The 27,159-nt window shown below is 37.4% G+C and overlaps 2 protein-coding genes across 4 annotated transcripts in view; one reads left to right on the top strand and one right to left on the bottom strand.

The window, feature by feature from the left end:
- Positions 1-10,697: 10,697 nt before the first annotated feature.
- CD14 (CD14 molecule) lies at positions 10,698-18,875 on the bottom strand. Its single transcript, XM_072400692.1, has 2 exons — positions 18,704-18,875; positions 10,698-16,252 (listed from the first exon to the last, which is right to left on the bottom strand). The coding sequence occupies exon 2, from the start codon at positions 16,240-16,242 to the stop codon at positions 14,845-14,847; it is 1,398 nt and encodes a 465-aa protein (XP_072256793.1). The 5' UTR covers positions 16,243-16,252; positions 18,704-18,875; the 3' UTR covers positions 10,698-14,844.
- A 7,627-nt stretch (positions 18,876-26,502) lies between these two features.
- TMCO6 (transmembrane and coiled-coil domains 6) overlaps positions 26,503-27,159 on the top strand; it is a 22,532-nt gene continuing 21,875 nt past the window's right edge. For all 3 annotated transcript variants that reach the window (XM_072400688.1, XM_072400687.1, XM_072400689.1), the window contains exon 1: positions 26,503-26,613. The gene's annotated coding sequence lies outside the window, so the exon portion shown is untranslated. The remainder of the gene's footprint in view (positions 26,614-27,159) is intronic.

Here is a 27,159-nt window from a genome sequence, read left to right as displayed (position 1 = left end):
AGTATCAACGCCTGCCGCCGTTAATATGGGAGCAACAGCAAGGAGGTGGCACCAGAGCTCTGGTGGCTCCAGTAGTTCCTAACGTCCCTGACCGATCTGGCCGGCAACCCGTGGGCATTAGGCCGGATCGGCCAGGGGGTATTAGGCCAGAACGAACTACCGGCTAAGCCGTATCTGGCCTAAAGGCTGGAATTTGCCGACCCCTGGTATAAGGGGTTCCCAGAAGACCTGAAAGTTAGTTCAAAGAGTTCCCATATGTTAAAAAGGTTGAGAAACCCTGCTCTAGTGCCTTCTTGTGGAACATATGGAAAGCCTATTTGGGTCAATGATACCAATACCTGATGTGTAGATGTGTTGCAAAGGTCCCCAGAAGGGGATTGAACCCTACCCCACTCAATATAGAACTGGGAAAACTGCTTTAAATATAGTGGTCCTTAAAAAGAGCCCATCAGTAATTATAAAAAACTGTATACATTTTTATTGACTCTCAAGGTAAGAAAGAAGCTTGTTATATAAGATAGACAGAAGATAGCATTTCTTTAAACTTCTCTCGCTCTTTTGATTACTCTGCTCATTGCAATGTACACAAAGAATCCTTAAGGTGGCAAGACAGATTAGAGGCAGTAGGAGGATTGACTGTGGTGAGTATGTGGGAGTACATTGCTAAGAAAGAAAGGTGTTCATAAAAAAGAAAAATTTGGCTCAACACTGGGTTAAATAGAAAGAAAAGGTAATTAGAAACAAATATTATAAAAAGCTTTATATATAATATATAAATATTGTAACCTATAAATTATGAGCTTCCCTCTAGTCCTCCCCCCTCTCCACAGAACTGAACTACAATGTGTTCACAGGGCTTTCTCATTCCGCCATCACTGGAAATGGCAACATAAATTTGATATGTAAGCAAAGCTTAGATGGGGAGCGCAGAGCTGAGGGGGACATGGAATTGATATATTTGTATCATTTCAGAAGCATACCCTCCATGATGTCTAAACACAGCTCTTGATAACTTGATTTATGAAGAAAAATAGTACCAATAAGGATCATATCACTAACCTATAAAGTATGTGCTGTTGTTCCTATTGTTTATTTGTTTTCAGTCATTTGATTGTTATTCCTCTTTGGGTAGTCTCATATCCTCCTTTGGTTTAAATTTACAGTACTGTCTGTATGCTGATGACACTCAAATCTATCTGTCCACCCCTGACTTGTCTCCCTTAGTCCTGGATAAGGTCTCATGCTGCCTGTCTGCCATCTCGTCATGGATGTCTGACCAATTCCTGAAACTCAACCTGGATAAAACAGAACTCGTCATCATCTTTCCCCCTTCAAATTCCAAATCTCCCCCTGACATATTTCTGTTAACAACACTGTTATTCAGCTCTCTACAGTTCTTGTCCCACACACCTTTCTGCCCTGATAGAAAAAGTACTCCCCCAGCCGCTCCCTCCACTCCTCCAATGACCTACTAATGACTTCCTCACTCATAACCTCATCACACGCACGGCTCCAAGACTTTTCTAGAGCTGCCCCAATTCCCTGGAATGGTCTTCCTCGTCCTATTCAGCTTGCTCCTACTTTCTGCTCATTTAAAAGAGCCTTCAAACCCATTTTTTCAAACTGGCCTACCCATCTTCTTCTGTCGTTTTAAACAATCACTGCTTCCCACCACTACATATCTCCCATCCTATTGTGTGTTACTTCCCCCACCTACTAGATTGTAAGCTCTTCGGGGCAGGGCCCTCTCCTCCTGTGTCACTGTCTGTATCTGTCTGTCATTTGCAGCCCCCATTTAATGTACAGTGCTGCAAATAAACCCTGTTTTATAATAATAATAATAATGCTCAATTCTCATTATTAAAAATAATGACCCCTATGGCAAATAACCCTAATCATTACTTAGTTATTTGGTCTTTGGTATTCTGCTGTTATTTGTAAATTATGATTGGATGTGTTGTTTTGTAAAGCAGTAAGTAATATACAGTAAATGTTTTCCACAGTACTTACATCTGGTTTGCATTCCATAAATGAATGATTTTTCTGATGCCCTGCATAACTCTCTGCATAACTGTGGGGAAAGAAAGATTCACCCTTCTCCTCCCTACTGTGACTGCTAAGTGTTCATGTTGCCTAGGAGATGTTAAATAAATCCATATACTTTCTTTTATCCGGGCTTCCTTGGCTGCTGACACTCTCCTCCACCCCAAAGCTCTGTAATGGGGATGGGCCTCTGCATCCTCGGGAACGGAATGGGTGACACCAACCCTATTGACACCACTGCATACTGCTCTGTTTAAAGATAGAGTAATCTAGTAGTCTTCCTAAATATTACCTTAAAGTTAAAAATAAATTTTGGGCTGCTGTAAAGTACATACCATATTGTATAGATTACATTTCTTGTTTTGTCTGGAGCAGTGTTTCTCAAGCTCTTGAAATGAGTGAATGAACCTCTTGAAATAACTTTTATGTCAGGTAACCCCTGCTATAATTATTATTATAGACAACTCACAATACATTAGGAATACCTCCACAGTGCTAACCATTGGGAAGAATACCACCCTTACAGATAGCGAAAATAGGTATCTGTTCAACTGACCTGTGAGTAACAATCTGCTCATTGTGCAAGGTGAATTACTTATTGTATTCCATTCTTGTACAGAAGCTGGCATTCTGTAATGCTTTTTAGGATGTAAGCAGGCCGTCCGATTCCTTATTTACATTGCAGAACCAGAACATAATGATGTTGGAGAACACATGAGCAGTTTAGCTACTAAAGTTATGTATAGACGCTAGATAACTTTAATCCCAGATCAACAACCCTTATCATCTAGGTCAAAAATTAAGGGTCAACAGTGGTCCCCCTAATATTATTATTGATATTATTATTATTAATATTAATAATAATAATAATAATAATAAACAGTATTTATATAGCATTAACATATTACCCAGCACTGTACATTAAAGAGGTTAAATAGGAGGTGCAGATGTATTCCTTAAGGGTGGTAATGGAAGGTGTAAGCAGCAATTAGACCAAGGGAATACAAGCATGGCTCCTGTAGCTTCCTAGTGGAAGGGATAAATGCAAACTGACCATGCCAGGATAGATCTGCTTTCGTGCAGGGGATATTGATAAAGTGGACTAGCAGGATCAGCAGGTGTTTAATATATTTAATGCTTTATATGAGTCAGGAGGAAAATCTGGTAATGACTAAGTGATCAGCCTTTTCCCCCAAGCACAGAGTTCTCTTTACTGCATTAAGCAGAGAAAACTCTGGGATATACTTCATGCTGCACGCCATTTTCTAAATTTAAAGAATGAACTGAATATGCAGACTAGATTTAGGTAATCCAGTAAGGTAAAATGGAATAGCAATGCCACTTTTTGTTATAAATAGGTTTCTTAGTATCAAATATCATTATTAATATTATTTTAACTGTAATAATAATAAACAGTATTTCTATAGCACCAACATATTGAACAGCGCTGTACATTAAAAAGGGGTTGTTACAGACAAATACAAACAGTGACATAGGAGGAGGAGAAGACCCTGCCAAGAAAAGCTTACAATCTAAAATCAATAGAATAGACATTTAAGCCACATAAAACACATAAGAAAACATTTATTAGCTCTGTCCCACAGAACAACAATGCTAACAGGAACAGAGAGAGGGAGATTATGCAACAAATTTATTACAAGGATACAAATGAAGTCATAAATTCCTCTCTCAGGAGGCAGGAATGCTCTAATGTACTATCTGGACAGAATAAAACCTGCAGTTGTCAGGACAATCACTGTGTACCACTCCACTTGCTTCTTGCATGTACTACAAACAGCTGAAAGAGGGAGAGGCGACTAGACAGTTGTGAAATTTTCTTATGATGCCATCACAAAGTACTGTTAATGGTTTCTAAAAAGCCAGTGAGTTAAAAGGTACTTGGTGATGTCTATTTCCCCAAGGCCAAAAGTTTTAAATGTTTGCCTTTCTCTAGGTGGAAAATAAAAAACTTTTACTTGCTTTGTTCTTGCATGCTTTTCCTTTGTGAGCCTAGTCTCTAGCAGCCTATTCTCAAACACTTTCCATGTTGCAGTTGCAGGGTCTGACATCACCTAGGACTGCTCTGTAAGTGAGGTCAGTGAGAGCCCAACCACAACCAATGGACTTGGAGAGATAAATGAACATATTGGAAAGAAGGGAGCCAGTAATAAGGTATTTTTTATTCCTGCAATGCAGCAGGTAGCCCAACTGCAAGGTGTGAAGTTATGGGGCATCTGGAGCTACCCCAGGCACTGCGGAGGATTTATAACAGTCAGTTTATTAATCCAAACTGAAATATTACAGATTAATTTTAGTAGAAAATCAAATGAAAACAAAAGGTAATGCTTACTTCAGCTTCAGTCCAACTGCTAGGAGGACAGCAACAGTCTCTTTCTCTAGATGTGCACTACTGTACAGGTCTTTCAAAAATACACAGAAGTTACCTTGTAATGCTGCCTGCAGGTCTGGTACTTACTCATACTTAAGCAGCACCCTGATCCTTTTTTTCCTCCAAACATACCTGTCTGGCTGCTGTGATATCCTGTCATATAATGTATTGGGAGAGGTGGACCCACCCACATCCTTCCCCCCTTTCCCAAGTCCAGGGTCCTGTAATAAAACCAAGAAAATGGGGACTGTTGGCCCCCAAAATATCTTTGATTTTTAATGCAGTAAATAATACTTTCTTTTTTAAAGGGACCAAAACTTAATACAGTGGGGAATCTATCTGCCACCCTGGACCCACCCCTAGATCCAGTACAAAGGGTAATTTTTCATGTTATTTCAGAAGTCCTGAAATAAAATAACATTTTATCTTCACTTTTAGTGACCTTATAAGATTTATAAAACGTAAAAAAGCCAAAGAAAAAAAGGTTTAGCCATACAAATCCATGAAACAAGTAAAACTAAATAGAAGCATCCATTGAGAAAGTGGGCCTGATTTAATAAAGCTCTCCAAGGCTGGAAAGGATATACTTTCATCAGTAAAGCTGGGTTATCTAGCAAAACCGGAATGGATCTGGTCCAGGATTTAAATAATTTGCTATCAAAGAGAAAAAGTTTCTGAAGAAATCAGTTCTAGGTTTGCTGGATCACCAAGATTTACTGGAAGTGTATCCTTTACTAAATCAGGCCCACACTTTCATCAGTGAAGCTGGGTGATTCAGGCTGGAATGCATCTGGTCCAGGATTCACAACATTTGCTTTTAATCCAGGTTTGCTGGATCACACAGATAAAAGTGTATCTTCTCCAGCCTTGGAGAGCTTTAATAAATCAGGTCTGTTGTGTTTATAATAGGGCTGAAGTCAGAATCATGGGTGGCACAGTAGAAGGGTCATGAGCATATCTGGATAACAAAATGCAAACTTGCTTAGGTTCCTAATTAACTTACTATGGCTTTGACTCCATGTCAGTTAAATATTCTGGCAAACAAGACAGCTGTCCAGAACTTCATGTATATTGAAATTAAGCAACATGATGTTTGGGGGGTTAAGTTACTTTGTGGAAATTGTGACCTCTGTACATTGGGTAGTACAGTTTTCTACATAATTCCCTTTCGGGAATATATTGGGGTGAGACCTATGGTATCTTAGACAATTAGTTAAACCAGTGGTCCGTGGTCAGTGGCACTGGTGGTCCGCAAGAAAATGTTGGTGGTTCACAGAAAGATTTACACATTACTTGCAATTTTTATGTTTTAATAATAATGAAACAAAAACAATATTCTAATAAAGTCTTAAATTCTGAATGACAATTTTCTCCTTTATATTGTACTAAATTTACAAACTGTACTAGAGACAGAAAAACAAGGGAGGCACAGCATGACGTCAGTGTGGTCTTAAGTTGTATGAGGCAACCATTGCCGAGCCGAACACTTCATTATTGTTTCCACCATTACACCAGTCACCCCGCTCCGCCAATACCGATTCTCATTCGATTGTCTTTTTTTATTTGTTTATTTCTCAGATGCTCTTTTAGGTGAGTATGACCTTAACTGTGTATTGTCTTTACTGTTATATGTATTGGCATTAAATAGTTTGACTTTCATACCTATCATTTCTTGTTTGGTCTTAGATTCGAATGAAATAAACCCATAATGAGTGGGAATAGACAAACAAATATTTAGCATTTCTTTAGTAATACCAAAGATAATGTAACTAATGATAATAGTAACAAAAGTAATACTTCACTGAATCAGAGCCTTCATCAATGAATCAGAGCCTTCACAATCCTTTGTCAGGCACCATTGGGAAGATCATTATTTTACAAATGTATTTACATTTACATCTACCTTGTCTGTAAAATATTTTTGTCTCATAAACCTAAACGAATTTCCAAATCTAACATGCCATTAAGAGATCAATTGAATGAGCTTACCTTTCCCGTGTCCATTATGATGTGGGAGAAAGTCACCTGTAGGCCAGTATGAAGTTTCGCTTAATATTTAATAAGACCTTTCTACATGTGGAGGTATCGTGTTTATGCTGCTTGTTTCCTGTGGCTAAAGCTGAACAGGACTATACAACAATATATTTCTTCTGTTGGTAGTAATTTGTCATTTGATATCACGCCTACCTTGTAACTTTATTCTTAAAACTAAAACTACAATAAAAAAAATTGCAAGGCAAACTTAGAAAATAATCAGAAAACAATAAAATGTTTAAAATAACTTTGTAATGTGTTTGTTCTGAAACATACCAATGTTTAGGATAGTTTAAGGATAATATGTGAATTAGGTTTGTAATTTTGTAAATCAACCCTGCCTGTTCCATTAGGCAGCAGTCGGGACACAAATTGTCTCAGCAGGTGGCATACAAGATACTCTGCCATAAACAGCTTGTTACTCCTAACCATGATTCATATTGACAAAGGGCCATTGTGAATGAAAACATTGCTGTTACCTTTGGGGAAGTTTAAGTCTTTTGTACTGCTGCTTTTTTTTATGAAGCAAGGAAAAAGCTATATATTTGACCCAAGCCACTGAAGTCCCTTGTGTAGGTCACATTGTAGGATCAATAAAGCTAAGATCCAAAATTAAAAAATAATTATAGTTTTTTTTAGATTTCTCTAAATTGGGGAGTTGGGCACTTTTCAGATATAGAACACCAGGCAATAATAAAATATAATAATGTAAATGAATAAAAACGGACACAAATATATCCTTGCTAAAAAAAAATGAAACATCTTAAAGCAGAATTTGCATGTGAAAACCATTGGAAATAGTTCAGCTACAAGTAAAACGTAGGTCAACTGAGCCTATCAATAGATGCAGAATGCATCCTGTGCTAATGTCAAATTGATACCCTAAACAATAGCCCAAAGCCCATCAAAACATGCCCTAAATATAAAACAGTTACTGCCACATCCTATTTGCTGTTCCTGTGTGCTGCCTGTTGTGTTGGTGACCTGCTTGGTGACCAGAACAGCGCAGAACTGGTATGATGCCCAAAGTGTATGAGGACCCAGAGCATAACAAGTATTAAAACTGTACTTCAGCTTTATCTTTAGCCTTTCACAGCCATAAGGACTCCTCTCCTGGACTAAAAGCAAACTTTTCTGAATAATTGACATCCAGCCTCACTGTGCCCTTTCCTCCCAAACCTTACTGCCCCTGGGCCACCCTTTTCACCATATTCATTTCAGTTCTTTTAGTCGTGAAGACTCAACATTATGTGTGGGCGTTAAATAGGGCAGCCTGCATGAGGTTGTAAGATTTTCAGGAAACTTTGTACATTACCCACGCCTCCGTCACCCAACATCTCTCTGCTTTGCCACGATGATGTCATTGGGTCTATAATATGAATTTTATAAAAACATAAAGGTTTAATTTAAAGGGGGGAGAGGTAGGTACCAAGGAAGGCAAAATATTAGCTGATTGAACTTCAGTTTAGAAAAAAGAAATAATAGAGTTGCTCCAAAACCCCTGACACTAAAGACTTGGGAACTGACCCAACTGATAAGTTTCTGTACTTCCTCCATAGCTGGTTGATATATGACTGTGTCCAATTTTGGTTACAAATACTGTGCCATGTAACTTTATGCACATGCTATTATGCCAACAGCTGGTTGTTAATGCTTGTGTTTCCATTTATTATTGTGAATCCATGCTATGCCTTTCTTAAATTGCCACAAAACCAGTATGATTTATACCTCTAGCCGGTAATAAAAGGAAACATGCCATATCATCCGATATCCTACTTTCTTCACTAGAATACAGTGTGCCATAGACACTACAAGGATCCTTGTACTGAAAAGTTCAGCCTTCCAAAAGATTACGTTAGCTATCCAAGTTTACGGGTGATTTATTGTATCTGTATTGTTTATGATATGCAGGGAAGTACTTGAAAAACCCAGATACAAAAGTCTTGGAAATGAAGCTTATGTGCTTTTTGCTATTCTTTATGCAACTAAGGTCTATTTACAATTTGCAATTCAGTAATGTTCAGCAACTAGGTCAATTGCTGACCAATTACTGATTAGGCAGACCACATGATAGTGGTTACCACACATCATGTTGCTGGAACTAAAAACTAGAGAGCCATTGGCACATTCTGAAACAAAAAAAGAATGAAGACAAGAAATGTAAAACAAACGAGTTCTATTTGGAGGAAAATACTTGCATGCAAAAGAGTTGTTGCAGTGCTTGAAGCTGAAATCCAGCCTTGCAAAGTTGTACAGGCTGCTCACATTTACTAAAATTGCTTACTCTAATTTTGCTGCAAACTGAAAGCTTCTCATTATGTGCATTAAAAACTGCAACAAGTCAGATACAGCCCTTCTCAATTCCTGACTGAAGGACATCCAGCATCATCTAGCCCTTTCGATTGTAGTGTTTGTATAAATCACTCCCAGAGAAAGTTCATTATATATAAATGTCCCCAAACTTTGCAAATAAACCTCTGAAAAAAAGTGTAAAAAATACATGGAAGGGAAAAATATAAAAATATAAACTTTGCCCCTTAACTTTCCACCATGGTAGCTAGATGACAGTGATACTATCTTCATTCAAGCAAGATCTGGGGAAAGCAGAGAGGTGCAAATTTTGCTGCACTCAGCACTTCCCAGGATCCTTCAAATGTAAGTGTAAAAGTATTTTTCCCTACAGGATGTTTTTCCCTATTCCATGTTGCTATGTTTGAACATAGTAATTACACTATGAATCACTATACGTTTGATTGATATCTCATTATATACATTTAAATCTTCACACACTTAACTCCATTATTATCCTTCTTTATACCCCTCAATTACTACAAGCTATATAGTTTCACCTTTGCACAATAGGCTGGCAATTTCCCCTATATTAAGTGTGATGTGTCATCTTTTTATATGAGAAGGGAATTCCGAAGTTTCATAATACCATTTATACAACATCATATCCCTTCCCATGTTATCTGGACATTTCATGCTATATCTTATCTATTATTCTTACATAGAGTGTTTGAAACTGTTCTTTTGTGTTAGGGCCAGTTGGTACTCCCTGACCCCCAAAGGCACCCCAATCAAAAGAAAAGCTGTTTAGCCTATTAGTCATCTGCCAACACATTAAAATGAAGGTAAAGGCAGTTTTATTTAAATAGGTGATATAAATAAATAGATTTGCAGTCTGTATAGTCTGTAGAGTCAATAATGAGACTTTTTGTTCTCTGCTTTTCCAGTATAAAAATGTCATGGAAAAACAGAAAGCTGAGAGTTAAATTTCTAATTCTGATGACAATAGTCTTAATGTTTCATTTACAGCATGTCAGCATGCTGATGTACATTGCGAATGTGTCAGTTTGTGTACATGCATGTGACAAATATCAACGCGCATTGCAGTAATGCGCAATACCACAATGCTTCAGTCCAAATAGGTCCTGGTTGTTACTTTTCCGAAAGTGCTGCGATATGTAAAAAATTTTGCCACTTACCTACCATCATTGTGTGTATGTGGGTAGAGAGTAGGTAAGTTTTACAACCACTGACCACCAAACGGGGTTTGGCATTAGACTGCACTAAAGCAGAGGTTCTAACCCTGTATTTCTCAACCAGGGTTCCTCAAATAGTTGCTAGGAGTTCCTTCAGCAATGAGTAGTTTGTGACTCAGTTTACCAGACACCAGTGATCTTTTTGGCTATCTGTAGGGTGGCATTCTTCAATGTAGGAGCTGTTCTTCTTACTGATGACCAGACTAATGTAAACCAGGAGTTCCTTGAAGGGGTTTCCCCATGTTAAAAAGGTCAAGAACCCTTGTCTAACCCCTTCACAGATCCAAAGCGAAAAAAAAATGTACAGTGCAGTGGTATGTATGCTAAACTCCATGGTGAAGTGGAAAAGTTTTTAATGAAATTTGTGATCCTCACGTTTACCAGGGTCTTGCAACATTACCCCTGCTTAGACAGGTTCTTCACCAACCAAGGTGTGATGTAAATGTTTTTCACACTTTCTTAACAACGCTCTTGTTTTTGTGTTAAGGCAGTACATTCATATAAATAGGATGTCAGTGCTCCAAAACACTCAAAAAATTGGGCATGTACTGTTGCAATTTGGCATACAACCACACCGAGCAGTGCGTTACTGTGTATTGTGGTGCTCTGCAACGCATATACATTCCTTTTAGATTACATTTCAAACTACATAGCATATTTTAGAGCAAAAGATAACAGTAGATAGATTGAAAAGAATTAAAATGCAGCAGTTTATTACAAAAAAAATACACACAGTGGCACTAATAAATAATTGTGCATTATAAACAAAGGACTTTGTCAATATCGAATACAATTCATGATTTATAATATATTTTACATGCAACATACTTTATAGGAGCAGGAGAATTGGCAAAAAAAAAAAAAACATGCCAGTTCAATTTTGTCATTTGAGTGGCCTCTCACATGTAACATGGGGCCAGCAATTCGGCAAACCAGGCCATGACACATTCCAAGACTGGAGTGGATATGAGAAAAAGGCTTGGCTGTCAGGGAAGTAGGGAATAAGGTAAGTATTCCTCTTCTTTACACATAGTGCAAGAGTAACTAAGCAATAGGTCTTTATTATAAATGAGGGGGTAAGAAGCACACATTTTAAATACTGAGCAGATAGTAGATTTAAAGAACAAATATAGGAAAAAAATACATCTTGAACATGCTTTTTTAAAACATGTTAGTCCTATTTTTTTTAATCTGGTCCTGCTTGGGCCTTCCTCCAGTGTGGCAAAGCTTATTCTCCTATGGTCACAATCACTGCAGCTTTGTCACATTCTGCAGACCATGTAGCCACTAAGACTACATTACATTACAACTACATTGTTAAATTGTACCCTTGTTCCCACTGCCATTCCAAATCTGCATACTACCTATGGTTCAATGAACCTGTCTACAATCTATGTAGTCCCAGTAAATGATTTGCAGTAACTTTTTAGATCCTTCCTCCTCGCTTTTATTCTGTAAAATGTTCTTCAGCTTCTGTGATGATGCCACAAGGGCAGACTTTATATAAAAAATAGTTATGCCAAAAGAGGGACTTTAAGGAGTAAATATAAATAAAAGAAAGATGTAAGATACATACAGTGAATTTCATATAAAAATACAAAAATATATAAACTTTATTAAGGTGCTCCAGGAAAATTATTTTTGATACACATCAATTCTAAATTGTAAATACTGTCAAAACCTTGTCAAAGTCCCTTGAGGATTGGGGCCTTTGGTACATAATATTGGTGTAAGATGAAAGTTCATTGGTAGGGAAAAAAGCACCATATACTAATGTTGAGCAATCTGAATTACACTCATGTATTTTAAAACTTTAAAATAGAAATCAATCACATAATTTTTCATAATAAAATCAAATCTCAGAATAGATTAAATGTATGTACCTTCATTTGATATGTAGTTGCTCGGATATCCACAAAGCAGCATGTAATACCTGTATCAACTATAGTTTGGCCCATGCCCAATATAGGGGTTGCTGCTTTTGCTTATAAATGCAATATGCAAATAACAACTCTTTGAAGTCTGTAATGTAAGCCAGTAACTTCCTATATTAACTAAAAAAATGATTTTATACAAATATTGATAAAATAATTTAGAACATCAATTTTAGAATTAAACATTTTCAACAAACGTTTCTAAAAAAAGTTCCCCAAAAAACTTAATGCTTGATATATACGATATGCACCAAAAACTACAGATTTTAGATATGACTTGTTTTTTTTACCCATGATTACTATGTAAAAGGAGATTCATATTTACCATTTGTAAAGCAACCACATTGTTATTTTTTTTTTTCGAAAGTTCCTCTGGCACATTTATAAAGAATTGCTATATGAGTTATAAATGCGTTTTGAATACATTGCAGGGTAAAGCCTTACCTGACCTGCTGTCTCTCACAACTCCATGCTCCTCCACAGGCATTAGATGTACCCTGAACCTCCAGGTATGTGGGAGAATGTGACCTGCTCCTCTGTAATGGTGCCCAGAGCAGCTAATCACAAAGCATTTGGTATTCTCAAATGCTTGACAACCCCCAGGTCAGTAGCACAGCTGATTTCAGTGTCAAGTGTGGAGGAGCAAGTAGTTGAGAGGGAACACAAATAAGATAAGTATGCCAGGGATATAATTTTTTTGTATTTCCAAGTTGCTGACCTCACTCAGGCTGTTTTGGCCATTTCCTGTCTTCATGCCCTTGCCCCACTACTGGATGCAACTTCCAGATGGTGACAACAATGGACCATGCAATTTATGGTGGCAAAGAGTAACTCTGGAACCATGAGCAGACCAAGGAGGTGCAAAGAGTGCCACTGCAAAAGGTGGCTCAAGTTAGTTCTGCATAGGGGCCCACAGTTTGATCATCCGCCACTGTCTGAAACTACTGATAGAAAACACTGCAACTACTAGCATCACCCTTAAGAGCCCACACTGTATATACTTTCCCATGTGCATCAAGGAGTACTTTTTTGTGTTTCCAATTATATGGCCCTGCACATCTATTAGGCAATACAACATAACTTGATGCATTGCAACACATGTAAATAAATAGAACAGTAATATGCTAAAGTGCAGGTACATTGACATTCCAAAAAAATTGCATTGCATTGCTTATACACAGCGCCTTAGTAGGAGTGGCATGTTGCAGTAGCACACTTTAAAATGCAGGTTCAACACACTTTCACACATTACTGTGAATGGAAATATGTGAATCCAGCCTAAAGTAAAACTTTACTTAGTCTTGTGCATTCTTTATTTTGGGCTAAATAAATTACATTTTCTTAAGTATTTTTGAATGTGCTAAATATGAAATATTGTAAAAAATGGTTATTATTCTCTTTTTAATCCAGCAGGTAGAAGTTTACGCTCCTTTAATGTTTTCCAGAATCTTCTTTTTAGATATCAAATCATAAAGTTCCATTTTTAAAAAGAACAATTCAAGGTATGATCCCACAATTTGGAAGTAGAAGACCACATACCTGTAAAAATTACACATCCTCAAATACCATGGTTTATCTAGTGGTCAGTAAGTGTACATCTTCCACATCTTCATTTTTGAGACCATACCTTGGATTTTACTTTTTACATATAGAACTTTACAGTTGATTTTACTTTGTTAATTTTTACATGTAAGTTATGTACATACATATACATACATTTTATATGAATGTACTGTATGTTGCCACCTATAGTTGTCAATTTGGACACAAGTCAGATGTTTTATTTCATTTATTTGGTTAGTAGAGCTTTAGGACATTTGATTTTTTTTATATAACGCCTGTTGTCTACAGAATGTAATTACTTGGGCTGAAATTTAAACATAGAAGTGACTCATATCTTATTTGATGGCTAAGGACAAAGTTTCATTCAAACAAACAAATCCACACATCAGGCAGCATCTTATGTCCAGCCTCTTTAGGTAATCCAGTAAATACTATACAGCATTGTAACATTACAGTTAAAAAAAGTATAAACCTTAACAAAACAACAACCTAAAATGTTGAATTAAAACCATTATACATTATATTGTCCTTTTAAAATAAAGCAGTGATGGGTGTAATATGAGAATTATCATTGTAAAACTCCTCCTGGAAATGCTAGCTACCTAGCTGGTATAATAATTCACTGACTGTCATAGTTTCCTAACCCCTAATTTGGAAGAAGTACACAAATCATAGTCAGAAATCCTTGTCTGATACATAATGTACTCGATAAAAGCACAATGTTTAGAAGACATAAGGTCAGCATGACAGTCAGGCAACTAGCTTGTTCATTTGAAGTCAGCAAACACATATTCATCTATTGACAGGTATATGTATAAAAAAAACTCAGCAGCAAAATATTACCATTGGCAGTTTATCCATCCTTATGTAAGATGGTTGCATTTTCAAGAAAAATGTCACTTCCTGTAAAATAAACTGGAAACAAAAATGTTATCTTTTTTGTGTAGATTACTAATTCCCCTGCCCCATCTTCTCTAAGTAATTTAGATGAGCAAAAGACAGATACGTTTTAAAGTCCAGCCTGTGTGAAAACCATAGCTCCCTCCACAGATACACCGGGGGAGGAAACAGCTACACAAGGACAATATGCTACGTGAAACATTACCTGGAGAGAATAAAAAAGGTAAAGCTTGAAAGAAAGATTATGCAGTCAATTTTGTCCAGAACTAGTATTCTTCGAAATTTAGGATTCTTCATTTTGGGTTTATACTTTAAGCCTCCTCACCAATCTAACTAGACTCATATATTTTTGATAACACTTTGGTAAATATGTAAACTATATGTAAATATGTAAACTAGAATTATACATTGTAATTAAGCCAGTTTACAGACATTTTTAAAACTGCACACTGTTGGAATTTCCACTAACTGTCCGCGTAGATCTTGTTTTGTTACTCCGATGAATCTTTACAAAGCAAATTATTATAGCTATAGTTAACAATAGTATTATGATACATATCAAAACTATTAAGAGATGCGTGTGACATTCAAAGAATGAACGATTGACTTCATCGACCAGCATATCCTTAAATGATGGTGGGGAATTACATATGTATCCTTCAGGCCACTTCTGAATTATCCAGTCAGTTTCCGCAATTTCTTTCATTTCAATCACAAACGAACACGAACAGCTATATGGATTGTTGTCTCCTTTAAAACTTCTCAGGTGTTCAAAATTTTGAAGCTGACCTCTGCTTAGAGTTTCAATAAGATTCCCATCTACAGCTAGGACTTGAAGGGATGGTAGATTACCCATGGGGGAAATAGTTGTAAATGCATTGTAAGACAGATAGAGTTCTTTCAGTCTAGGCAATGAGATATTTAGCACTTCAATTTTGTTGTAGCGTAAATCAAGAACTTCACAGTTTTTAGGCAAACCATCATCAACATGCTCCAACCCAGTACTGGACAAATTTAGGCGAACTAATGATGGTTGCCATTCACAAAAATAATTGGACAGGCTGGAGAAATTATTCTGACTTAGATCTAAATTCGCCAATAGGTTGTAATTCCTTAGTGTTCGGCAGACAGATTCATATTTAACTAAATTATTATGCCGAAGTTTTAGTATCTTGAGATTGGGAAATGCTCCATTGCAGAAAGAAGAAGTGAGACTTTCTTCTTGAAGAAGGTTTTCAGATAGGTCTAGATCTGACATGTACTTAAAATCCATACTGATATTACATGGAATAGTTTTCAAGTCGGACTTCTCCACTGTTAACTTGCTCAGTGTAGACATCCAGTTTCCAAGACCATGAAATACAGAATCAGTTTGTATTAATGGATTTGAAGACACATTTATGAATTGCAGAGATGATATACGAGGTTGTTGTGCTCCCATTGTCAAGCTATATTGGCCCACAAAAGTTGTGTTTTCAAAAGCAAGCAAAATAATTGGAATTTTTTCCAACCATTTAATAAAGGCAAACAAAAAATCCTGAGACAAAACAACATTGACAAAACTGACCTTGGTTAATTGAGTTTGAATTTGACTGAGAACTTGCTGCAGTTCAAAGTTGTATGTAATAAAATGTTCTGCATTCACATAGTTTCCTTTACTGAATTCAAAGCTGGAAGCCCTAATGCATGAAGCAATGGACATTATGTTGGTCAAGTCGAAATGCGAACAGGAACAATGCCTAAGTGATTCATCATAGGAGCAATCTGCTTCCAAAGAAGGGATCTTCAGAAGAAATAAAAAGATAAAAAACAAAGAATGGCTGATCTTCATCATGGAGTGTATTCTGGAAAAATAAAATAAAAATTAGGCTCTTAGTATTAAAGGTACAAGCTTTTGTCAGATCATAACAGAACTATGGCAGATTTTCAATTCAACACAGAAAATAATTACAAAAATAGACACTTCACATAAATTACTTTTATCAAATTCCATTACTATTTAAAATAAAAAAATGTCCCTCTTTTGCCGACAAGAATAATGGAGCCCCCAAAATGACCCATATGTCCTAATCTATAGCCTAGTAAAAAACCAAATGGTCTCTGGTTGCCAGAAGCTTTTGGAGAATTTTTTTATCATTGTAAACTAAAATCTTTATCAGACAATGCCCCTGATTCATCATTGAAATCCGCGATCGCTGGAAGCGCGATAATACGCGCGACCAAATGTTAAAAACATTTAAACAGCGCAAACATTTTTTTTTAGGGCTATGGGTAATGTGTGTGCCATTAGAATGAATGATTTTTTAGGGGAACAGTGACTTTTAATGCATGATTGCCAGTAAAAAGCTGTCGGATAAGCGCGGCTCCGTGCGCGAGCTTTTCCGGTTGTTGAATAGCGCGATCGCGCACGATTCCGGATCGCTAATACGAATGCGCGACCGATAATCCGATTTTGCTTGATGAATCAGGGGCAATGTCTGCTAGACAAGAGGTCAGAGAAAAAGTTTGTCTGGTAAAGCACAAGAATTCTTCAGTACTTGAAGGCAGGAGCAACCAGCCTACATAGTATAGCTGTATTCATGTACAGTTACAATTACTTAGGAACTAGGCTGTGGATATTACCATAATAAAAAGTTACATTACATTACACCATGCTCTTCCTCTTCAATTCTATATACTTTTAAAGCAGTGAATCTGATATTCACTGAAACATTCTCTGGTGAAGAATCTATTAATATAATTGAAATACATAGAATATTAGAGAATATTAATAGAAAATTCCCCCGCTTCACTTCTTACAAATAGACCCCTAAATATGCTATTGAAAATCACAAACTGATAACAGATGCTGGGATTTACACATGCATCACACAGGATAATAAAAACCAGAACAAAAATTGAATAGTTTGCAGCTTATGACACCTTAGAACTATCTATTCATCAAACTTACATATGGTACATACAGGACAGAATTGGAGTAAAGTTGGCCTGTGGCAATTTGCAATAGTTGAACTTAAAAGCCAAGCCATTGCAAACATTTCGCAAGCAACTGCTAGAACCAGTGTAACCTGTAGAGTTTATTGAAAAGCTAATTTCAGTGGCAAAATCTTGATTAATGTTTGAAAACTCATGCACAGGAATTACTGCCTATGCTGTGATACGTTTGCACAGCTTTGGTTTCTGAAAGGTTTGTTTTATAGACATCTGTTAGCACAATAATCACAGCCATGTGAAACATGTAAGCCGTGCTACATCTGGAGCAGAAAAGCCCTCTCACACACAATGCAATGTCTCACTGAAAGCAGGCTTAGCTTGAAGGAATTGGGTAGAAGGAGCCCCCAGCAGTAAATGGGTCCCTTGGCTTTGCCAAATAATACCAGTTTTGACAGGTCCCTTATAGGACACCGATACACTACAGCAGCCTTTTTCAAACTTTTTAGGAGGGAGAAACCTCTTGAAACAACTTTTAGGTCTCCAGGGAACCACTGCTTTAAGTATCATATCCACAGCTCACAGTACATTAGTGTGATGATCAGTGGGAAGAATGTCACCCTTACAAATACAAAAAGGCACTAATTTCTCACTGCTCAAGGAACCTCTTGCAAGCTCTGGGGAGAAAGACTTAAAGAGGAACAAAACTCAAAAATGCCTCCGGTCCGGAGGTGTCTTCCATTGGGTCCCACGTCGTCCCGGCATCCACCTCTTCATCCTGGTTCTTCTTTCTTTGTCACCCGACCCAGGTGCGAGATCGGGTGACGTAGGTAGGAAAAAAAACTTGCCGATCTCACTGTGCATGCGTGAGATCTGCTAATTTTACATTCACGAAAAGGCATGCACAGAAGAAGCACCCAAGAGCCTCCCGGGATGCATCCCGGGAAGCTTTGCGCTCCTATTCATAAAATATTGTAGCAGTGCTGCATCCTCTTTTTTTTTAAAAAAAAGGATGTTGCATTTAAAAAACAAACAGAATTTTTACCCTACATAAAAAGGTTGTCAACCCTTTTATGTAAAAGTGAAAAAAAGTGAAATTTTAGAGTTTAGGTAAGCTTTAAGCACTGCATTAGATCATTTATAAAAATATAAACAATGGATTGTGACTGTTTTGTAGACTTTTACCATGCTCACTATATATAAAAATACAAAAAAAGTTCCCTTAAATGAGAAGAATCATTCAAGTATAACATCACTGTTTAATTTGTATTTTTTAAAATATACTTTTCCTTTTCTTGCACATCATCTTAACAAAAAAGGGTTAATAGGAACAAGTAACCAAAATAATCTCTCAAACAACTTACTTTTCAGACTTGTGTAGCTGTTCTCCTTCTCAGTTTTTGTGTTGCATTCATAACAGGCAGCCAGCTCATTTTCTTCTCTGCAGTTTTCCACTTTCCACAGCTTTTGGAAAGAAAAAAAAAAAGAGCTCAGGCAAAAATAACTCAGAGGACAGACTTCCTTTTGAGAATTTCCTATTTCGTAACCAAGCTGCAGTTAAGAGTCTAAGCCTACAGTAAGGTGTTACATACAAGATTTTTTTCTGGGGGTGTGACCAAAACTTAAAGATACATTCTTTGGATGTACTTTGCAACTTTTATTTTTTTAATTTTTTCTTTATCAAAACACAATTTCAAATTTAGGTAAAAGCTTTTTAAACTAAATACATTTAAAATAAAGGTGAACAAAAAAGGGAATACTACTACAGATTACCGGCCCTTAGATGTGGTGGCTGAGTTTTCATTTGTTTCTAAAGCCTACGTACACACGTCCATTGGTTCTCCCCCGATAATAAACTCAGGACCGATATTGGACGAGAATCTGGCGTGTGTACAGCGTGTACAGTATTCATCAACCGAACGACCGTCCTGGCAGATCCACGAACGACGAACAATCCTAATGCAAGGGAAGGGGAAGAGCCCGCAGCAGGGTGCCGCCCTGTCGCTCTTCCCCTCCCTCCTCCAAAGGGCAGAACAGTGCTGTATGTACAGCACTCGTTTGTGCATCATGGAATCTTCATGGTTGGAAAGGATCATAAAAGATCCTTTCCAACGACAATATTTGCAAGTGTGTATGCGGCTTAAGGATCACTTAGTGGTCTCATGTTGAATGAGCATAGCCATCCTAGGTCACAAGTGTGTTGGGTGACAACACTGCTCCTTCATAGATACTGTATGGTACAGTATCTATGAAGGAGCAGTGTTGTCACCATAAAACAGGAACTGTTTTTAAACTACAAAACAACTCTTTTTCATAACCGGGGAGAAGTGCTTTGTAGTACAGACAGATAGTTGGGAAAAACATTAACCAATTTAGCAGAGGCAGAGTCTGGGAAATAAGCAGCCCACTGAATATACAGTAATTTTTTACACCTATTATTGGGGTATAACAAAAAGCTTCAACTGTGTAAAGAGACTAAAAGGAAGCAAACAGAAAAGGCTTATCAGGGTTTACATATATTTAAAAACGCTGCTTACATACAATATCAGGTTGCAAAGCAAAAAATATATAATTAATAAAGCAGTAGTATACTGCCCTGAACAAAATGCTGCAACTAGGAAGGCCTAAACAACAACCTAATTCCTCCCTTTTAATAATACATAACCAAAACAACAATATCCATATTGGTAAAAAAATCAAATCTCCCAGTTATACACCCAAACAACCAGGCTACAGGTCTCAAAAGGCAAAATCCACACCCAACAGGAATTTACCTATTCCAACATCTCCACCTTGGCCCCTAGTTGGCCAGCACCGCCTCAGGAGCCATAATCATTCATTCACCAAAAAGGGGGAGAACCCACCAAAGAGGATCTCCCCCTGCCAAAATCCACCACTTTTCCAATGCACTAGATCCTTGCCTTCCAAGACCCCAATGGCTAACACAAACCAAAGCTAAACATTATAACCTTAAAAGAAAGGGTGGGTGGGTGGTAAACTTTTTCTTCCAAAAGAGGGCCTCCCACTTCCGTCTAGCCCCCTTTAACTCGTCCTATTCCTAATCCCCTCCTACCCCATGCTCCAAACTAGCACAGCCACATCTAGCAATACTACATTTTATCAACCCTTAACACCCCTGGGCTAGGCCTAGCACCCTGTCAGTAGGCCCTGCGCCTAATTTCTTACGGCTACAGGCCTCTCTATATTGAACTAGTTACTTATTCTTAAGAAGCAGTAAAGGAGTTTGAAAACAAGCTATTACTGGTACTACTAGCTGTTTTAAGGTTTGTTTTCAGTGCAGTGGCTTTAACTTCAGATAAGGATTCCTCTCAGATTAACATTCACCCTGACTGTAAAATACCCTCCCTCTAACCTTAAACCTATCAATACCTGTTTTGTGTTTAATATTTTTTTACACATGCAGTAAATATAGATTAAGTACAGATAATGCAGGATGGCCTTCTCAATAGCCAAAAACCTGCGTTCATTCATTTCTATTGAAAGTTTTTTTAGTTAAATTTAGTGAGAAAAGCACTTTAGCTATGATATTCATGGTTAATGATTCCTTACATATTAAAATAGTTATTTTGGCTAAAAAAGACATATTTCAATCAAAACTAAACTAAACTCTGCATGCACAGAACTATTAACTCACACTTATTGTGAAAACGCTTACGAATCATAGTCCAATGTGATACAAAAAGTAAAAAAATCCCCTCCCAATCCCTGGGGCAATCAGATACTCCTTTTGTCTTCAATTTATTATTGCTTATAAATATTAATAGAAACACATCCACCCTGTTTTAAGACAAACAAAAGATAAAATCCTGATACAGAAAATCCTCGCTTAAAAACCGAGTATTATTCGGTCAGTGGTTAAGGGAATTGATCTTTAATCGAGAAACACAGTGAAGACCCAGTCTGCAGTGCACTAATAGCACTAAAATGGTGCACAGGACGGAGTCAAGAAGAGTGCTATACCATGCTGCCATACATCGTACAGTGTACTCATGGGAATGCCAGTTGTAAGTTTTTAAGTGAACAATACCTTTGGCCCTTTTTTTATACAAATAAAAATCTTACTTTGTCTATAAATCGCAGCTTGATTTTGCATTTAAAAAGTGGATTGTTGGTAATTTAGTATTTTGGATGGTTATTGGTTTTATTGTACATTGATTGTTTTTTTTTTCTAGGTTTGGGGCACATTTACCTGATACTAAACATCTAAACCACCTTAAAATGTTATCAGTCACAGTCATTTGTCACAGTGACAGTGCATCTGGCCAGTCACTGCTGATCTTGTAATTAAATATCTGTCTGTACTCTGTGTCTCTGATACATTTTGTATTTCAATCTTTTTATTAAGTTTATTGACATAATAGAAAAATTACAAAGTTGGAAGATAACATAAAATATTATACATTCTGTACCTTTTGAACACTGAAATATGTAACAAGAAGGAAATTACATCATTAAATAGGGTAATATGCTCTGTAATAGGTAAGGAACTATAATACACACAGTAAAAGGTAACAAAACAATAATAACAATAAATAAAAAACAACATTTTACCATCTGAGCAAAACAGTTGTGAGACAGCCAGTAGTCAACCACCATTACACTTAAATTGAACAAAAGAGAAGTTGATATCTTCTACAAGTGTGATGGAAAAAACAAGAGAAAAGAAAAAAAGGGAAGTAAATCAGAGAATACCAAAGTTGATCCAACTATAATGTGACCGGTAAGCAAATATAAAAAGGGGGGAAACAGAAAAGAGACAAATGACGGAGAGTAGAGAAACAAGATGGAAGGAAAGGGAAGAAAAGAAAAGAAAGGAGTCTGGGAGACCTTCATTCAGACTGTCAGAAACTCTCATATATTTTGGACAAGGCTTCCTTAATAAAACGTCCTTGGACTGACTAAATTTAGACTGCTGTATCATCTGTGGTCTTTTCTATTTTTAATTACAGATTTATAGGAATGGAATCAGTGAACCAGAAGACAATGTGGGTCTATTACCAATTGATGATAAATAATGTGTTGCTGCTAAAACTGTTTGAAATAAGACCTTTTTGTTCAAGTTGAAATAAATCAGCTGCTTGCCAGAGCATCAGACAACAGAGGAGAGCACTGCCATCATTGGCCCTGATTTATTAAAGTTCTCCAAGGTTGGAGAGAAAACACTTTCAACAGTGAAGCTGGGTGATCCAGCAAAACTGTAATGGAAAACATTCCAGAATTGAAAACATTTGCTAACAAATAAGTAATGACTTATCCATTCCAGGGTTTCTGTATAACCCAGCTTCACTGATGAAAGTGTATTCTCTGCAGCCTTGGAGAACTTTAGTAAATCGTGGCCATTATCTGACCAAAAGGACCAGGTAACTGTTGCAGCTGAGGAGGGGACCGATGGCAAGAATAGAATCTTTTTTCCCTATCATTGAGGCTGCCTGTAAACTGTATACTGTTCTATAACACCATGCACAGCTTTAAGGCATGCCTTAGTCTATAATTTGAGGGATTTGTGCATCCCGCATACAAGTAGAATGAAAGAAGCCTTTTCCAATTTTTTTTTCAACTTTGGCATTGACACGTGTCCTTCTTCACAGTGCCAGGCCTTTTGTTTGACAATAGCTTGCATATTAGCTCAACAAATAGCTAGACCTGAAGAAGAATAACCCCTCCATGAGCTTCAACAGGGTTTGCCACAAACCATAATTTTTAAATACATATATTTTAAATTTTTTATTCATTTAACAATGCAGATTGGTGACATTATTTACAAAACTAATCTCCTTCCTCTGTATATCTACGAATATTACAAAGACTATATAGCTCCTTATAAAATGAGTTATTTGCATATAACATTTTAATGTTGCTTAAACAAATGTTTAGATAAGCACAACTAATGCCGTTTACAAGTAATACATATTTTACTCTCTCATGTATATCTGTTTAGATTTTTATATTGTTTAAATATTGTTTATGTCGAGAAATCATGCAACTTGGTAGTCCATATTTATATAGGATAAACATTAGCAAGAAAAACTATCCTCGCTTCAATCTTGTGAGGTGATTTGATGTTAGGAGCAGAGGCAGAGAATTGCCATTCTTTGATGGGATTGAGCCCAGCATCTACTAAGGATACAGTGTAAACATTTACTGTGTACAGTGTAAAGCTTTGGAAAGAGGGTGAAGTTTCTTTCTGTTTTGCATAGTAATTTGAGAGAGATCAACACACAATTGAATATCTTTATAGTGATGAAGTAAGGAGGAGGATTTCCATAAAGCTGTCATTATTTTCTCTTTAATGTGGAAAATTGAGTCCTGCCAATACTTCCCTGGGTGCAGAGTCATAACAAATGTTTGTTTAGGGATCCTATGGGCCTGATCAATCAATAGGTCATATTCAGAGGTTGAAGACAAAAAGCATTTTGGAAGGGATAGAAGGTATTCAGGAATGGAATGTTTCAGGTATGCCGCAAAACTTTATATTATTTCTGGGAAAGTGATCCTCGACGTCTGCAAGTTTATTTTTTAGCCACTGAATATCCTTGGAGTGAACAGCATGAGCATCCACTAAATCATTATGTGCCTGTGAAAACTCGCCCATCTTGTCTTCTATACATTGGATTCTTTTAGCATGGGTTAGTGCAGATCGATTAATTTGTTCGAACATGGAGGCCATGTCCTGCTGCAGGATTGTTTTAAAGCGAGGAGCATCTCTTTCATGGTGGATACTGGGATTTCCCCAGGAGAAGTAGGATAATTCTCTAAGGAGAGAGAGGGTATGTGGCTGCCTGTTGTTCCAGAAGCTTAGAAGCATGCCCCCTTTTTGGGAACATGAGGAGCATGGAACACCTGGAAAAGAAAGAGCTAAGCGACTCACCCAATCTTTCTGAGTGGATGGTTTCCGGTAATGAACCCTTCCTACTTGTGATGCTGGATTTCATGGAGAGCTAGGCCTTAATTTAGTGGCGCCATCTTGGATAGCTGGAGGCTCATGTGGATAAAAGAAATCTGTGAGCTTCTGCGGCTTGGTTTTCCCTTTCCTCCATTTCATCACAGTCTAGTAGGGAGAAAAACCCTTGGTTGTTGTAGTCAGAAGATGGTGTAGAGCTGTAAAAGTCATAGCTATTTGCCAATGCTGTTGTGGAGCTCTCAGCCTAAGTGGCTGGTCTTGACGCTCCCCACCCCGTGGAAAACATTTATATAAAGACCCATAGGTGTTCCTGTGTAAATTAACAGAACTTAATATGTATCCTAACCAATTTATTACTTACCTTATAACTTGCCAACATATTACACAGCACTGTAGGGATGAGAGATTACAAACCTGTATAACAAACAAGTACAGACAATTGAAATGGAAGGGAAGTGAACCCTGCCTAATAAAGCTTGAAACAGGACTAAACTTAAAGCGTACCTAAATTCAGAATTTTTACTTTACATAAAAGGGTAGACAACCCTTTTATTTAAAGTAAAAATGTTGTTTGTTAGTGTTTTCTTTTTAATTGCAACATCCTTTTTTTTTAAAAAAAAGAGGGTGCAGCACTCCTCTGATAAACTTTAATCTTCTCATAGATTTATATGGTCACTATCCCTTAGTTCCAGCTGAGTGCACATTGATATTTATTGCCCTGCCAACCCCTCCCCAGGTTCAACTGATATCCCAAATTCCTTATACTCTGATCAGTCCATCCATAATCAGGGCCCAAAACACTTGAAACAACAGTCAAGGTCACATTGGGACCCTGAACATGTGCCCAAATCTTAAATGTCAAAATTATAAGTGCAATGGGATTTCATCCAGGGAATTGACACAGGAATTGGAACAGATTTGGACACATAATTATACTCTACAACTTATACTCTGAAACTCAACCTGGATAAAACAGAACTCGTCATCATCCCCCCCTCAAATTCCAAATCTCCCCCTGACATATATCTAACTGTTAACAACACTGTTATTGGGCCCTCCCCTCAGGCACGTTGTCTTGGTGTCACCTTTGACTCGGAATTCCCCCACCTACTAGATTGTAAGCTCTTCGGGGCAGGGTCCTCTCCTCCTGTATCACTGTCTGTATTAGTCTGTCATTTGCAATCCCTGTTTAATGTACAGCGCTGCGTAATATGTTGGCGCTATATAAATCCTGTTTAATAATAATAATAATAATAATAATAATAATTATGAATGGGAGGGCACGCATCCTGGGAGTTCCTTGGCTGCTCCTTCTGTGCACGCCTGAGCATCTTGGGCATGCACAGAAGGAGCCATTTCATCAATAAGGAAAAAAATTGCTGATCTCAAGCATGAGCAGTGACATCGCCAATTTTTTTTTCACAATCTATGTCACCAGATCTTGCTTCTGCGCAGTGGGAGATCAGGTGATGTAGGAAGAAGAACCCGGAAGAAAAGAGGAGAACATGTTGGCACCTGGTTCTCCCTCTGTGCCGGGCTGAAGACAGATACTGGGACGACACGAGACCTGATGGAAGAAATCTCCCGATGGATAGACTGATCTGCGGTATGAAAGGTAAGTGTGATTTTTTTTTTGTTTTGGGTTTACTTCCGCTTGAAGAAAGAAAAAATTGTAAGCAGGTAGGTTCAATAATGCAGAAGGGACAGGGGATATTCCTTCTGCAGTAAAATAAATTGACCTGCTTGTTTGCAATCTTTTCTTTAATGAACACTTGAGCTATGAATTTGCAGAGTGTACAATGTCAAGGATCTTAGCATGACCCTGGCTGATTGGAATAAATGTACATAATTTCTGACCTGGCCAATCCAGACTGAATATCTGCATCCTGTTATATGAGACAGTTACCATACCTAAACCGGTGACAGAGTAAATACAGGTGTATATTACCGGTATAAACATTGCAATCAGGTAAGTTTATGTTATTACACAAGGGAATGGCATAACAGGAAAGGTGTCAGCTTGGGATGCACACTACACAGACACATGTTTATTTTCCTAATTATAAAATTTGTGTGGTGCATTATTATTTTATATATTATTATACAGGAATATTATTCACTCAACGACGTGTGGGATTAGGCAGGCATTTTACGTTGTGAACACTAGAGTCCCTAGTGGTGAACAGTTTGTCCCCAACTGAGATGCCATCATATCGTATCAAGTTTCATAGGCACGATTCATTTTAGTCTACAAAAAAATGGCCGCCGTTGTTACCTTCATTAGACAGGTTCAGCTTCATGCCACAGTTTTTGCCGGGCTGTGACACAAGCTGAGTGAGCATACATGTGAAGGTATGTGTGAGGATTCTTCAGTGTTATAATGAGAAGAAAAACAAATGTAGCATTGCTACTGAACGTGTCCCTATAGAAGCAGCTCATTTATCTCATGCTAGCTACTTTACATGTTATGTACAGATTGCTTGTAGTTATAACGTGTGGTGGTATACAAAGCTCATTTAAGTCCTCTTAGACATAAGCTATTTATTTAGGCTGGACTTGAAATGTTCATTGTGTGTTTAACAGGTCAGAAGAAACAGATTTCTTTCCTCACCTCCCAGATTGAAAGCTCCTCAGGACAGGGTCCTCTCCTCCTGTGTCACTGTCTGTATCTGTCTGTCATTTGCAACCCCTATTTAATGTACAGTGCTGTGTAGTATGTTGGCGCTATATAAATACTGTTTATTAATTTACATTCTGATCAATCCGTTTTAGTGTTCTCCCTAGAAATGTTTTCAGGCAGGGGAGGGGAAGATGTTTTCTACCTTCCTCCTTTACTTTGTTACAGATTTTTTAATCTCTGCCTCCTTAGTATGTTCGATCTTTTCAACTTCCTATTGT

The sequence above is a fragment of the Pyxicephalus adspersus genome, chromosome 2 (genome assembly GCF_032062135.1).
Source record: "Pyxicephalus adspersus chromosome 2, UCB_Pads_2.0, whole genome shotgun sequence".
Taxonomy (NCBI): domain Eukaryota; kingdom Metazoa; phylum Chordata; class Amphibia; order Anura; family Pyxicephalidae; genus Pyxicephalus; species Pyxicephalus adspersus.
This window is presented reverse-complemented; position numbering and strand designations above follow the sequence as displayed.

Excerpts from the sequence above, each read along its gene's own strand:
- CD14 (XM_072400692.1), bottom strand. The coding sequence starts at position 16,242 with ATGATGAAGATCAGCCATTCTTTGTTTTTTATCTTTTTATTTCTTCTG.